Raw genomic sequence first — 12,833 nt, 5'->3', positions numbered from 1 at the left:
TGATATCAAAACCTTTTAAGTTGAGAGAAATGTACCACGTACTGTGATGTGTCTTTGTAACCTTACATGTGATGTGTGTATTATTAACATACACTAAACCTACACATTTCTCTATGTGTTGAGGTGTACTGTGTTTATTCTCTTATCTTCAATGGCTATCTGTTTGCTGTCTAACCCTAGTTCTGTGTCTTAGGCCTGTCGGTGTGTGTGTTGCGTTCATGTATTCTCCTCCTCAGTCCTTGTGTTGTGGCTCAGTCTTACACGCAGTGAGCTAACCTTGGTCTGTCTGTATGTCTGGCGAGAGATCCGCTAGTGTGGCTCAAAGTCTGCTATCTATACTCCTGTTTGGTGCACCTGTTTTGTCATCACACACTCTCTCCACTCATTGCCCTTTCTCTCTATAAACTGCTTATTTTCTATCTTTGTGTTACTCTCTCTCAATTTCTCCACGTCTCCCTCTGTAGGTGCCCTGGTACTCCTTTGTGTTTAATCATTCTTCACCACACTTAGAAAAAAGGGTTCCAAAAGGGTTCTTTGGCTGTCCCCATAGGATAACCATTTTTGGTTTCAGGTAGAACCCGTTTTGGTTCCAGGTAGCACTCTTTTGGGTTCCATCTAGAACCCTCTTTGTAAAGGGTTTTACATGGAACCCAAAAGGGTTCTTCAAAGGGTTCTCCTATGGGGATAGTCGAAGAACGGTTTTGGGTTCTAGACAGCACTCACCTACTCTTCCTTTCTTCTCCTTTTCCACTACCTTCTCCTATCTGACCTCTGGTCTTGCTCCCCTCCTCTAGGTGAATGGTAAGGAGCTGTCCTGTCTCTCACGGGACCCCACCCTGGATGTGCGAGACCCCCTGCTGTCTCACGTGTTGAAGAGGGGGGCCCGGCGGCGGGCGGGACTGGCAGGGCGACTAGCGGGGCTGGACGGGACAGTAGCAGTTCCAGGGGGGCTGACTGACTGTGTGGACAGCGGCACTCAGACTGACATCAGCTTCCAACACATGTTGACTCTGGGAAGGACCGCCCACCACCCAGGTGGCGCCCCGCCCCCTCACCCGCCCCCCTCCCCTCCACTGCCACCTATCCTGGAACCCAACCTGCTCAACGAGCTGTGAGTGGAGTGTGCGTGTGTGTGAGAGAGAGAATTCAATTTACTTTTCAATTTCCATAAGATGTTTGAAAGCTCTGCCGTTTGTGGCTCTGCTTAAATTTTGATACACTGACATATTCTCTGTCTTCTTCTCAGCCTTTTAGAGCCAGAATATTATGACCCCAATGACTACTTTGACATCACTCAGCATGAGGCGGATCTCAGGCAGGATGAGTTGGAGTACGAGGTGAGGCTACAAATTCCTGTCAAATCCAATTGCCTACCGTGTAATTCAACAGCAATCCCATTCTTCATGCCCTCTCCATCTCCATGACCAGTGTTCATGTGTTTAACTCGTGTGTTTTGTCTGGCACGCATTTCAATAGGAGGTGGAGCTCTATAAGTCTCGTCAGCAGGACAAACTGGGGTTAACGGTGTGCTACCGGACAGACGATGAGGAGGACCTGGGGATCTATGTGGGCGAGGTGAGGAGGATGGGAGTGAGGATGAGGGTTATACTCGCTCTGATCGCCTGTTTGCCAGCTAACCTAATCCTCTGTCTCTCTCTCCAGGTCAACCCCAATAGTATAGCTGCTATGGATGGCCGTATCCGAGAGGGGGATAGAATCTTACAGGTAGGGTTGTTAGATAACGTTTGGTTATCCTTTATGGCAGAAAGCAGGGTCAGACGAGAACATTTCTGATGTGTCTCAGATAAACGGGGTGGACATCCAGAACAGAGAGGAGGCGGTGGCCATTCTGACCCAGGAGGACAGCACCAACATCTCCCTGCTCCTGGCCCGGCCTGAAATAGAGGTGAGAGACCCTCTGAACTGGTTTACTATCTGATATACCATATAAACAAACCAACCAAGACCATGATAACTACACTACAGTAAATACCATATAAACAAACTGACCATGATAACTACACTACAGTAAATACCATATAAACAAACCAACCAAGAACATGATAACTACACTTCAGTAAATACCATATAAACAAACCAACCAAGACCATGATAACTACACTACAGTAAATACCATATAAACAAACCAACCAAGACCATGATAACTACACTACAGTAAATACCATATAAACAAACCAACCAAGACCATGATAACTACACTACAGCAAATACCATATAAACAAACCAACCAAGACCATGATAACTACACTACAGTAAATACCATATAAACAAACCAACCAAGACCATGATAACTACACTACAGTAAATACCATATAAACAAACCAACCAAGACCATGATAACTACACTACAGCAAATACCATATAAACAAACCAACCAAGACCATGATAACTACACTACAGTAAATACCATATAAACAAACCAACCAAGACCATGATAACTACAGTACAGTAAATTCCATATAAACAAACCGACCATGATAACTACACTACAGTAAATACCATATAAACAAACCAACCAAGACCATGATAACTACACTACAGTAAATACCATATAAACAAACCAACCAAGACCATGATAACTACACTTCAGTAAATACCATATAAACAAACCAACCAAGACCATGATAACTACACTATAGTAAATACCATATAAACAAACCGACCATGATAACTACACTACAGTAAATACCATATAAACAAACCAACCAAGACCATGATAACTACACTTCAGTAAATACCATATAAACAAACCAACCAAGACCATGATAACTACACTACAGCAAATACCATATAAACAAACCAACCAAGACCATGATAACTACACTACAGTAAATACCATATAAACAAACCAACCAAGACCATGATAACTACACTACAGCAAATACCATATAAACAAACCAACCAAGACCATGATAACTACACTACAGCAAATACCATATAAACAAACCAACCAAGACCATGATAGCTACACTACAGTAAATACCATATAAACAAACCAACCAAGACCATGATAACTACACTACAGTAAATACCATATAAACAAACCAACCAAGACCATGATAACTACACTTCAGTAAATACCATATAAACAAACCAACCAAGACCATGATAACTACACTACAGTAAATACCATATAAACAAACCAACCAAGACCATGATAACTACACTACAGCAAATACCATATAAACAAACCAACCAAGACCATGATAACTACACTACAGCAAATACCATATAACCACCAAAGTTGCTTCATTCTTCACACCAAAATTAATTCAAATTCAAGTCAACTAGTTTCTTAACAAAAAGGACATAAGAAATGACATATAGAAACCTAGAGACACACCATTTGTGTAAAAAATAAATAAGACTGGAGGTATGAGTCTCCCCCTACCCTGTTAACCCATGTAAGGAGACAGGAGACGTGGGAGAAGTAAGAGGGAGACAGGGAGAAATGGAGCTGGACGGGAGCGATAGCTAGCGAGGAGAGGGAGAGCCTGGTTGTTTTCAGTACGTGCCAATGTGGCATTGCTTTGTTTCCCTCAAGGTCACAGCTCAACAGACATAAGGACACAGTCCCAGGACATCCCATAATGTATATACACACACCCAGCAAATGGGTAGTCACTGACCACACACACCTCCAGATGGAACGGCATAGTTTACCATTTTTATGCTGAGAGTGATGCACGAGGCATAGACACACACCAATATACCTTCTCACACACAGCCATGCAAAACAAATGTGTGTGCGCTCTGAGACACACTCAGAGTGTTGACATCAGAATGCAGTCCACATTCAGCCCAGAATGAGCTAGAGGGCAGATTTAAGAGAGGGCCATTAAATGTAGGCTGCTACCCAGACAAAGGCACTACTGCAAGTACCCTCAAATTCCCCTTATTCATCTGGCACCCTCGAATCTGCAGAGAGACGTGACACGCAGGGTAGACTAAAACTGCAGCTAGAATAACAATACAATTTCATGGTTAGGAACACCATACGAATATGGAAGAAAATGAAACGTATTCTACAAGAACCAGTATCACTCCCTGAAAACACAACCCTATGGAACAATCATTGGACAGCTTTTCAGAATTCACAGATAAATTGGTCCACATGGAAAACTAAAGGCATAGAACCATAAATGGCTTGATAAAAGGAAATCAATGCATTTCCATGAAATCATTAAAAAGCTATTTTGGACTGACAAAATGTAGATATTTTCAAATACAACTTAAATGTTTCCTATCAAGATATTTCTATTTGAAATATTTTGGATGTCAGAGCGATCCTATTTGAGTCAGGAAATGCTGTTCATATGATAGGCCTTCTGCAAGGTTTTGTTTATCTTACCTGTCTACCTGACAATCTCCTAGAAAGAAATATAAACTATTGGAACCAAGAATTAAAAGGAACTGATATTGACACAAGATGGAGGGAATGTTGGAACATATTGTAAGTAACGAAATTACAGGTAACGAACATGTATGCTTAATCCAGAATAAACAAATGTTTCAAATGAATTACACAAGGGACAAAATTCACAAATTAAGCCCATGAGTTGTGGGTGGAGTTATCTGTCAGAGGTATTACAATGTAAATGCACTTTTACTGTCTGTCTACCTATTCCAAGACATGGCATATGAGGCTTCAGTGAGATACCCAGTGGGTTGGAAGATACTTTTCTAGTCGATCATCTTGAAACAACATATACTTCAAAAATGGAAATCAACCAATCCTCTGTCGTTAACACAATGGAAAGGCCTAAATGCTTTATTATCTAAATGTTGAAACTGTGTGGGAGACAGAGAGAAACAAAATAGTGCAGTTTGAGGCCATGTGGCAGGGAGAGATAGGGGTGTGAGCAGGGGTGATGTTATCAATGTTTGTGTGCGTCGGTATGTTGTTGATGGTTTGTCTATGTTTAGTATTGTCAAAAAAAAGGGCAACAAATGTAATCTTACAAAAAATAAAACTCTAATAATAAGATTTGTCGATAAAGTATAGTCTCACATTGAAAACGCAGAGTGAAGAGAGGAGAAGAGATGGGGATCATCCAAGGACTGTATATATGAGCAGATATTAAGGATTTATTCAACTGTCGGGAAAGAGCAAGAGAGAGCGACAGAGAAATAAGGAAATGAAGGGTTTTTTGAATAATAATATCTCTCAACCTGAATACAGTTAAACAATTCAAGTGTAAACCAAATCAATGAACTCTTTAAAGCCCAATGTTACATATATGTAACATTGTCTTTAAACACCTGGTAAAGTGTCTGCACGCGTTCAATATATAAAGAGGAGTAACTTGAAGTGATCGCAATAAACACTTTTGGCACCATCTGGTGGCCAATCTTTGTAATGACACTGTGAGCAAAAATATTCAGTCACTTGAAAGTTTGTTATATATATATGAAACATAGGGTATTAAGTGATGCAAACCACACATTTGCATAGATTCTTTGCATACCAATAGTTTTTATATTTATTTTCCAGAAATACGTTATTTGGAGTCTCCTTTCACTTCTGTTCACACTTCTTTCAATTTTGTTTATGCAAGGAAAACTGGGTCCAGGTTTCTAAGGGTTAAACGTAATCAACTCCACTCTGAGTGGTGATTTGTTTACTGAATTCAAGCATACACATTTGATCAATATCTCAGGGGGATCTGGATAAAGGGAGTAAATTAAAACGAGCAATTTGTAATTCTGCTGTGCTATTCACTGGTGGTAAAAACACAGCACAGAGTGGTGGTGGTGGTGTGTGTTTTTGTGCGCGCTTGTAAGTGCACGTGTGTGCGTGCGTGCATATAGTTGGGTGGGTGGGTGTGCGTGCATATAGTTGGGTGGGTGGGTGTGCATGCGTGCATATAGTTGGGTGGGTGGGTGTGCATGCGTACATATAGTTGGGTGGGTGGGTGTGCGTGCGTGCATATAGTTGGGTGGGTGGGTGTGCATGCGTGCATATAGTTGGGTGGGTGGGTGGGTGTGCGTGCATATAGTTGGGTGGGTGGGTGTGCATGCGTACATATAGTTGGGTGGGTGGGTGTGCGTGCGTGCATATAGTTGGGTGGGTGGGTGTGCATGCGTGCATATAGTTGGGTGGGTGGGTGGGTGTGCGTGCATATAGTTGGGTGGGTGGGTGGGTGTGCGTGCATATAGTTGGGTGGGTGGGTGTGCATGCATGTGCATACATTTAATTTTGGGTCCAATTTTCCTTCTTTTCATCCGGACAGCTCAGTGGAAAATACCCCTCAGTAGAAATGCCTTTAAAATGGTAATGAAATCACATTACCTTGGCTCCTACTGCCATCTAGTGACTGAGATAAACGGATAACAGACATACCTCTGTAACATGTTGTATGAGGTTCCCAAGAGTACAAGAAACTGTTCAATCTAACATATCATTTCAATCTTTCTTTTCCTTTCTCCTTTGCCCTTTTCCCGCCTCAATGACACCTTCAACTCAATAACGAAACCACAACGGCAATCAAACAAAATAAACACAATCCGTGAAACACATTCTCCAACTTAGAATGACAACCAGCTCGACCCAGATGAACTGGACCTGGAGGTTCTGGATAACGCTGTCCACCTGCCCAGCCCCCATCAGCTGAGGAACAGGGCCTCCATGCTGGGCGAAGGACCAGTCGTCGTGGGTGGGGGTGGTGTGGTGGTGGTCCGCGGGCGAGGTCACCGTGACTCTCCAGGCCTGCTCCACACGTTGCTGAGTAACAGCCAGGAGCTGGACAGCGGGGTGGGTCGTACAGACGAGAGTACCCGCAATGAGGAGTCCTCAGAACACGACCTACTAGGGGACGACCAGACCAGCGCCCCCACCACCAACGCCACCAACACCCCCGGCAGCATGCGCAGGTTCCACTCTGGCCAGGGGGACAGGGACACCCCACCTCTTCTACATGGCCACTCCACAGAGTTCCACTTCAGCACGGACTCTCTACTGGGTCTGGACTGTCTGGGTGGGGGAGGAGGTGGTGACCTGGCAGGGGAGAGGGTCTACGCAGCTGACCCAGTGATGATGATGATGCCGGGTCTGACAGAAGAAGAGTGTGAGAGGTACAGGGAACTCTTGGAGATCAAGTGTTATTATGAGAAGAACAGCAATGCTCTTCTGCTGCTGGGGGAGCATGGGGGTCATGGGGGACAGGGGGGCGATGGGGGGATTCCTCTGGATGTGAACAGGAATGAGAGCCTGATGCAGCATGAGATGGCCCTCGTGGAAGAGGAGCTACGCCACCTGGAGTTCAAGTGTCGTAACATCCTGAGGGCCCAGAAGATGCAGCAGCTCCGGGAGCGCTGTCTGAAGGCATGGCCCCTGGAGGAGGAGAGTGGGGCCGGGGCTGGGCGGGTGGCTCCTTTGGTTAGCGAGGAGTCCTGTCACCATGAGCTGTCAGACATTAATGAGCTCCCTGAAAGGGAGCGCTCCGACAAGGACAGCACCAGCGCCTACAACACAGGAGGGGAGAGCTGCAGGAGCACCCCTCTGGTCAGCGAACAGTACCCCTCCCCCTCTGCACATGGCCACAGCAGCTTGGAGGGGGGAGACTCTACCTCTTTGCCGTCGCGGACCCCCAGCCGGCACAGGGAGAGGGGAGGCAGGAGTGAGAGGGGGCAGGCTAACCTGAACCAGCCCTACTCCCCTAGCTCACACAGGAGGGGAGCGGAAGTCAAGACCTCTAGCCCGAGAGGGGCCAAGTTCAGATCCTTGTCCCGCGACGGGGGGGCAAGGAGGGGGTCAGACGGAGGGGTGAGATGCCCCAAAACCAATGGGACAGTGGAGGGGAGGGAAGGGCGTAGCGCTGAGAACAGTCCTTATCTGTCCCGCCGCCACTCTGGCTCCAGAATCCCCCTGCGCTACCAGAGCTGCATGCAGCTGAGGTCCCCCTCCACATCCGAGGGCCTGGAGAGACCCAGGGATGGCAGCGAGAGTCCCATGAGCCTGGGGAGCACATGCAAGGACATCCCCCAGGGCCCTGTGTCCATGCCATCCTTACCCATCCCCCCTCCCCTGCCTCCGCCGGCCTCGCCGCGTATGGAGTGGAAGGTCAAAGTACGCAGCGACGGATCTCGCTATGTTGCCAAGCGGCCCGTTAGGGACCGCCTCCTGAAGGCCCGGGCCATTAAGATCCGGGAGGAGCGCAGCGGCATGACCACGGACGACGACGCCGTCAGCGAGATGAAGATGGGCCGCTATTGGTCCAAGGAGGAAAGGAAGCAGCAGCTTCTCAGGGCCCGGGAACAGCGCAGACGCAGGGAGTTTATGATGCAGAGCAGGCTGGACTGCCTGAGGGAGAGGGATAGGGAGTCCAGTGGCGGTGGACAACAGGGGGCTCCGCAGGGACAGGAGCCCACTACCATCTTGGAGCTGAGCCACAGGAGGAGCCAGAAGAAACGGAGCCGTAGGATCCTGGACAACTGGATCACCATCCAGGAACTACTGGCCCACGGAACCAGGTCCCCTGACGGCAAGAAGGTCTACAACCCTCTGCTGTCAGTCACCACTGTCTAATGGAGAGGGTGGAAGACCGAGAAAGAAAAGAGAGGGTGACCAACAAAGTGAGATCGAGAGGAAGTGTAAGAGTGATTGAAATAAATGGTCCAGAGGAAGTGGGTTGCTTTGGAGAGGGAAAGAAACCAACTGTCGACTGATCTGCCATTGCATATTGGAGAGAGATTGGGTGATAGAGTCTGTACAACCTTCTCCTTAGTTACCAACAGCTGTGATGAAGGAAAAGAGAGGGGAGAGAATGGCGCAGTGTAGAAGAGAATAGAATTACTGGTAACCCATACTGCAAGCTGTCATTTCTGCCTGAAAGAATTATAAACATAAGCAGGTAGGCAAGACAACAGAAGTGAAAAGAAAGTGCTGGTGAATTAAACCAATCTGTAGCTATTGACCAGCGTTTCTTTGCTATACCATTCTTATTAGGACAGTGCCTCGAACGCCCACTAATAAGCTTGTGTATGGCATTTAACAGAGTATACAAAGCACATTGGCCAACAAGAATAAAGTAAAGGACAACATGACTGACTAATGAATGAAATGTCGACATTGTGGTAAGATCTGACGAGCACGTTTTAATATGAATAAATTGAGAAGCACAGTGAGGGGGAAAAAAAAGCACACCAAATCCCACAGCACAGGAAACATGACAACTATATCTCTGGTGGTTGAGAGCTGAGGAAATCTTCTTGAACGTGTCTTCTGATGGCTGGTACGATCGTATTCTGCGGTGGAGTTACTTATACAGTATGACAGCACAATCTGAGGAGTTGAAAGTGGTTCTTTGACATTTGATTACTTGCATGTTGACTATAAATGTTAAGTAACATATACTTCAAAAAACGTGACAAAAAGTTGGTGTGAAATTGTGGATGTGACATGTTCTTAATTTGTTGACTTCTTAGACTAGAAAACAATGTGGCTGTTTGTTCAGTATACCGTGATGTCTGGTCCATAAACGTTTTACAATAAAAGCCTTTTCTACATAATTTGTTGAAGTGATTTCGTCCTTTTTATTGTTTGCATATTTTCTGCCATACACCACCATGCTCAAAACTGTCCCAAGGGAGTTGCTGAAGCTCAGGAACAACTACACCTGTGGTTTAGGTTCACAACACAAGGAGTGTACTGATCGATTCAGCACCACACATTTCACTATTCTGTCAAACCACTTAAAGAAATTCAGATGGAAAAAAGGACAGGAGTCAAAAGATTCCTAAAACAATTCTAAACTTTTATTTTCTAACAAGAGTGAAAAGAAACAAAAAGGCAACATTGAAATGAAAAGTTTATACACAAACGCACGACAACTGTGTGTCTGCAATATCAATACCAATAATAATTATTATTTTAACCAAGAGGAGAAAAAGTAAATTGTGATAAAGTGAAGTGTTACTTTAGTTTGGAAGTGGAGAGAGAAAGGGAGAGAGTGAGAGAGGGGGAAGAAGAGACAAAAACATGACAGAAAATGATAAATCTGAGGGGATCTAAACTAATGAAAGAGAGAGTAGTGAAAGAGCGCAAGAGCAAGTAAGTGAGAGAATGAAAGAGATACCTATTTTGGGAAAGTAGCACCAAAAAACATTCCCAAAATATCCAAATGGGTTTTATTCAAAATGCAAAATCCCCTCTGACAACCCAGCCTCAACAAACAAGATCAAATACAAAAAAATACAAGTGTTACCACGGTGACCATCGACACCTATGATCTGCTGTGATTCACAACCTTCCACCGTACTGAACTTCAGCTGTATGTAAGCTTCATGCCCAAAAACCCCAGAAAAATAAATCAATATCATTCATTTCTACTTCAGTAAGTGGGTAAGTGTGGGTCAACTTAACCGGACCACTGTGTCTGTCTGTTTGAGGCCTGTTCCAAACTAGCATTTAATAGAGCTGAAAACACATAGCATACCGACTGACTGACCTGGATCCCTAATTAAGACCAAGACACTCTCCAATGACGAAGCCAGCTCACACACTCCGAACACGTTCACTGGGAGGATGGAGGGAGGTAGATAGCGAAAGACAGACGGGGGGGGGTGTAAAGTACAGGGTCGGAAGAGAAAGATCAGAGTGGGAGGGCAGGAGAATTAGACAGGAGTGTAGAATCTAGATGTAGGAGCTCAGAAAGAGAGAACCACTGTGTTAGTGTTTAAGAAGACGGGATAGACGGGTGGGGGAGCTGTAGACGGGTGGGGGAGCTATAGACGGGTGGGGGAGCTGTAGACGGGTGGGGGAGCTGTAGACGGGTGGGGGGGCTGTAGACGGGTGGGAGAGCTGTAGACGGGTGGGGGAGCTGTAGACGGGTGGGGGAGCTGTAGACGGGTGGGGGAGCTGTAGACGGGTGGGGGAGCTGTAGACGGGTGGGGGAGCTGTAGACGGGTGGGGGAGCTGTAGACGGGTGGGGGAGCTGTAGACGGGTGGGGGGGCTGTAGACGGGTGGGGGAGCTGTAGACGGGTGGGGGAGCTGTAGACGGGTGGGGGAGCTGTAGACGGGTGGGGGAGCTGTAGACGGGTGGGGGAGCTGTAGACGGGTGGGGGGGCTGTAGACGGGTGGGGGGGCTGTAGACGGGTGGGGGAGCTGTAGACGGGTGGGGGAGCTGTAGACGGGTGGGGGAGCTGTAGACGGGTGGGGGAGCTGTAGACGGGTGGGGGAGCTGTAGACGGGTGGGGGAGCTGTAGACGGGTGGGGGAGCTGTAGACGGGTGGGGGGCTGTAGACGGGTGGGAGGGCTGTAGACGGGTGGGGCGGCTGTAGAAGGGTGGGGCGGCTGTAGACGGGTGGGGGAGCTGTAGACGGGTGGGGGAGCTGTAGACGGGTGGGGGAGCTGTAGACGGGTGGGGGGGGGCTGTAGACGGGTGGGGGGGGGCTGTAGACGGGTGGGGGGGGGCTGTAGACGGGTGGGGGAGCTGTAGACGGGTGGGGGAGCTGTAGACGGGTGGGAGGGCTGTAGACGGGTGGGGGAGCTGTAGACGGGTGGGGGAGCTGTAGACGGGTGGGGGAGCTGTAGACGGGTGGGGGAGCTGTAGACGGGTGGGGGAGCTGTAGACGGGTGGGGGGGGGCTGTAGACGGGTGGGGAGCTGTAGACGGGTGGGGGGGGGCTGTAGACGGGTGGGGGGGCTGTAGACGGGTGGGGGAGCTGTAGACGGGTGGGGGAGCTGTAGACGGGTGGGGGAGCTGTAGACGGGTGGGGGAGCTGTAGACGGGTGGGGGAGCTGTAGACGGGTGGGGGAGCTGTAGACGGGTGGGAGGGCTGTAGACGGTGGGGGGGGGCTGTAGACGGGTGGGAGGGCTGTAGACGGGTGGGAGGGCTGTAGACGGGTGGGAGGGCTGTAGACGGTGGGGGGGGCTGTAGACGGGTGGGGGAGCTGTAGACGGGTGGGAGGGCTGTAGACGGTGGGGGGGGGGCTGTAGACGGGTGGGGGAGCTGTAGACGGGTGGGAGGGCTGTAGACGGTGGGGGGGGGCTGTAGACGGTGGGGGGGGCTGTAGACGGGTGGGAGGGCTGTAGACGGTGGGGGGGGGCTGTAGACGGTGGGGGGGGGCTGTAGACGGGTGGGGCGGCTGTAGACGGGTGGGGGAGCTGTAGACGGGTGGGGGAGCTGTAGACGGGTGGGGGAGCTGTAGACGGGTGGGGGAGCTGTAGACGGTGGGGGGGGGGGGGCTGTAGACGGTGGGGGGGGGGGGCTGTAGACGGTGGGGGGGGGCTGTAGACGGGTGGGGGAGCTGTAGACGGGTGGGAGGGCTGTAGACGGTGGGGGGGGGGGGCTGTAGACTGGTGGGGGTGGCTGTAGACGGGTGGGAGGGCTGTAGACGGTGGGGGGGGGGCTGTAGACGGTGGGGGGGGGCTGTAGACGGGTGGGGGAGCTGTAGACGGGTGGGAGGGCTGTAGACGGTGGGGGAGGGGGCTGTAGACGGGTGGGGGGGGCTGTAGACGGGTGGGGGGGGCTGTAGACGGGTGGGAGGGCTGTAGACGGTGGGGGGGGGGGCTGTAGACGGTGGGGGGGGCTGTAGACGGGGGGGGGGCTGTAGACGGGTGGGGGAGTTGTAGACGGGTGGGGGAGCTGTAGACGGGTGGGGGAGCTGTAGACGGGTGGGGGAGCTGTAGACGGGTGGGGGAGCTGTAGACGGGTGGGGCGGCTGTAGACGGGTGGGGGAGCTGTAGACGGGTGGGGCGGCTGTAGACGGGTGGGGCGGCTGTAGACGGGTGGGGCGGCTGTAGACGGGTGGGGCGGCTGTAGACGGGTGGGGCGGCTGTAGACGGGTGGGGCGGCTGTAGACGGGTGGG

General features: G+C 49.4%; 1 protein-coding gene across 2 annotated transcripts in view; it reads left to right on the top strand.

The window, feature by feature from the left end:
• The window catches only part of LOC110492777 (PDZ domain-containing protein 4), a 29,814-nt gene extending 20,274 nt beyond the window's left edge, over positions 1 to 9,540 (top strand). For both annotated transcript variants that reach the window (XM_036945842.2, XM_036945843.2), the window contains 6 exons: positions 795 to 1,111; positions 1,247 to 1,337; positions 1,477 to 1,575; positions 1,663 to 1,725; positions 1,805 to 1,906; positions 6,554 to 9,540. In XM_036945842.2, the coding sequence (XP_036801737.1) occupies positions 795 to 1,111; positions 1,247 to 1,337; positions 1,477 to 1,575; positions 1,663 to 1,725; positions 1,805 to 1,906; positions 6,554 to 8,548 (2,667 nt within the window). In that variant the 3' untranslated portion in view covers positions 8,549 to 9,540. The remainder of the gene's footprint in view (positions 1 to 794; positions 1,112 to 1,246; positions 1,338 to 1,476; positions 1,576 to 1,662; positions 1,726 to 1,804; positions 1,907 to 6,553) is intronic.
• Positions 9,541 to 12,833: the final 3,293 nt, after the last annotated feature.

The sequence above is a fragment of the Oncorhynchus mykiss genome, chromosome 16 (genome assembly GCF_057628025.1).
Source record: "Oncorhynchus mykiss isolate SJ-2025 chromosome 16, ASM5762802v1, whole genome shotgun sequence".
Classification (NCBI taxonomy): Eukaryota; Metazoa; Chordata; class Actinopteri; order Salmoniformes; family Salmonidae; genus Oncorhynchus; species Oncorhynchus mykiss.
The sequence above is the reverse complement of the archived record's forward strand: the minus strand, read 5'-3'. Positions and strand labels throughout refer to the sequence as shown.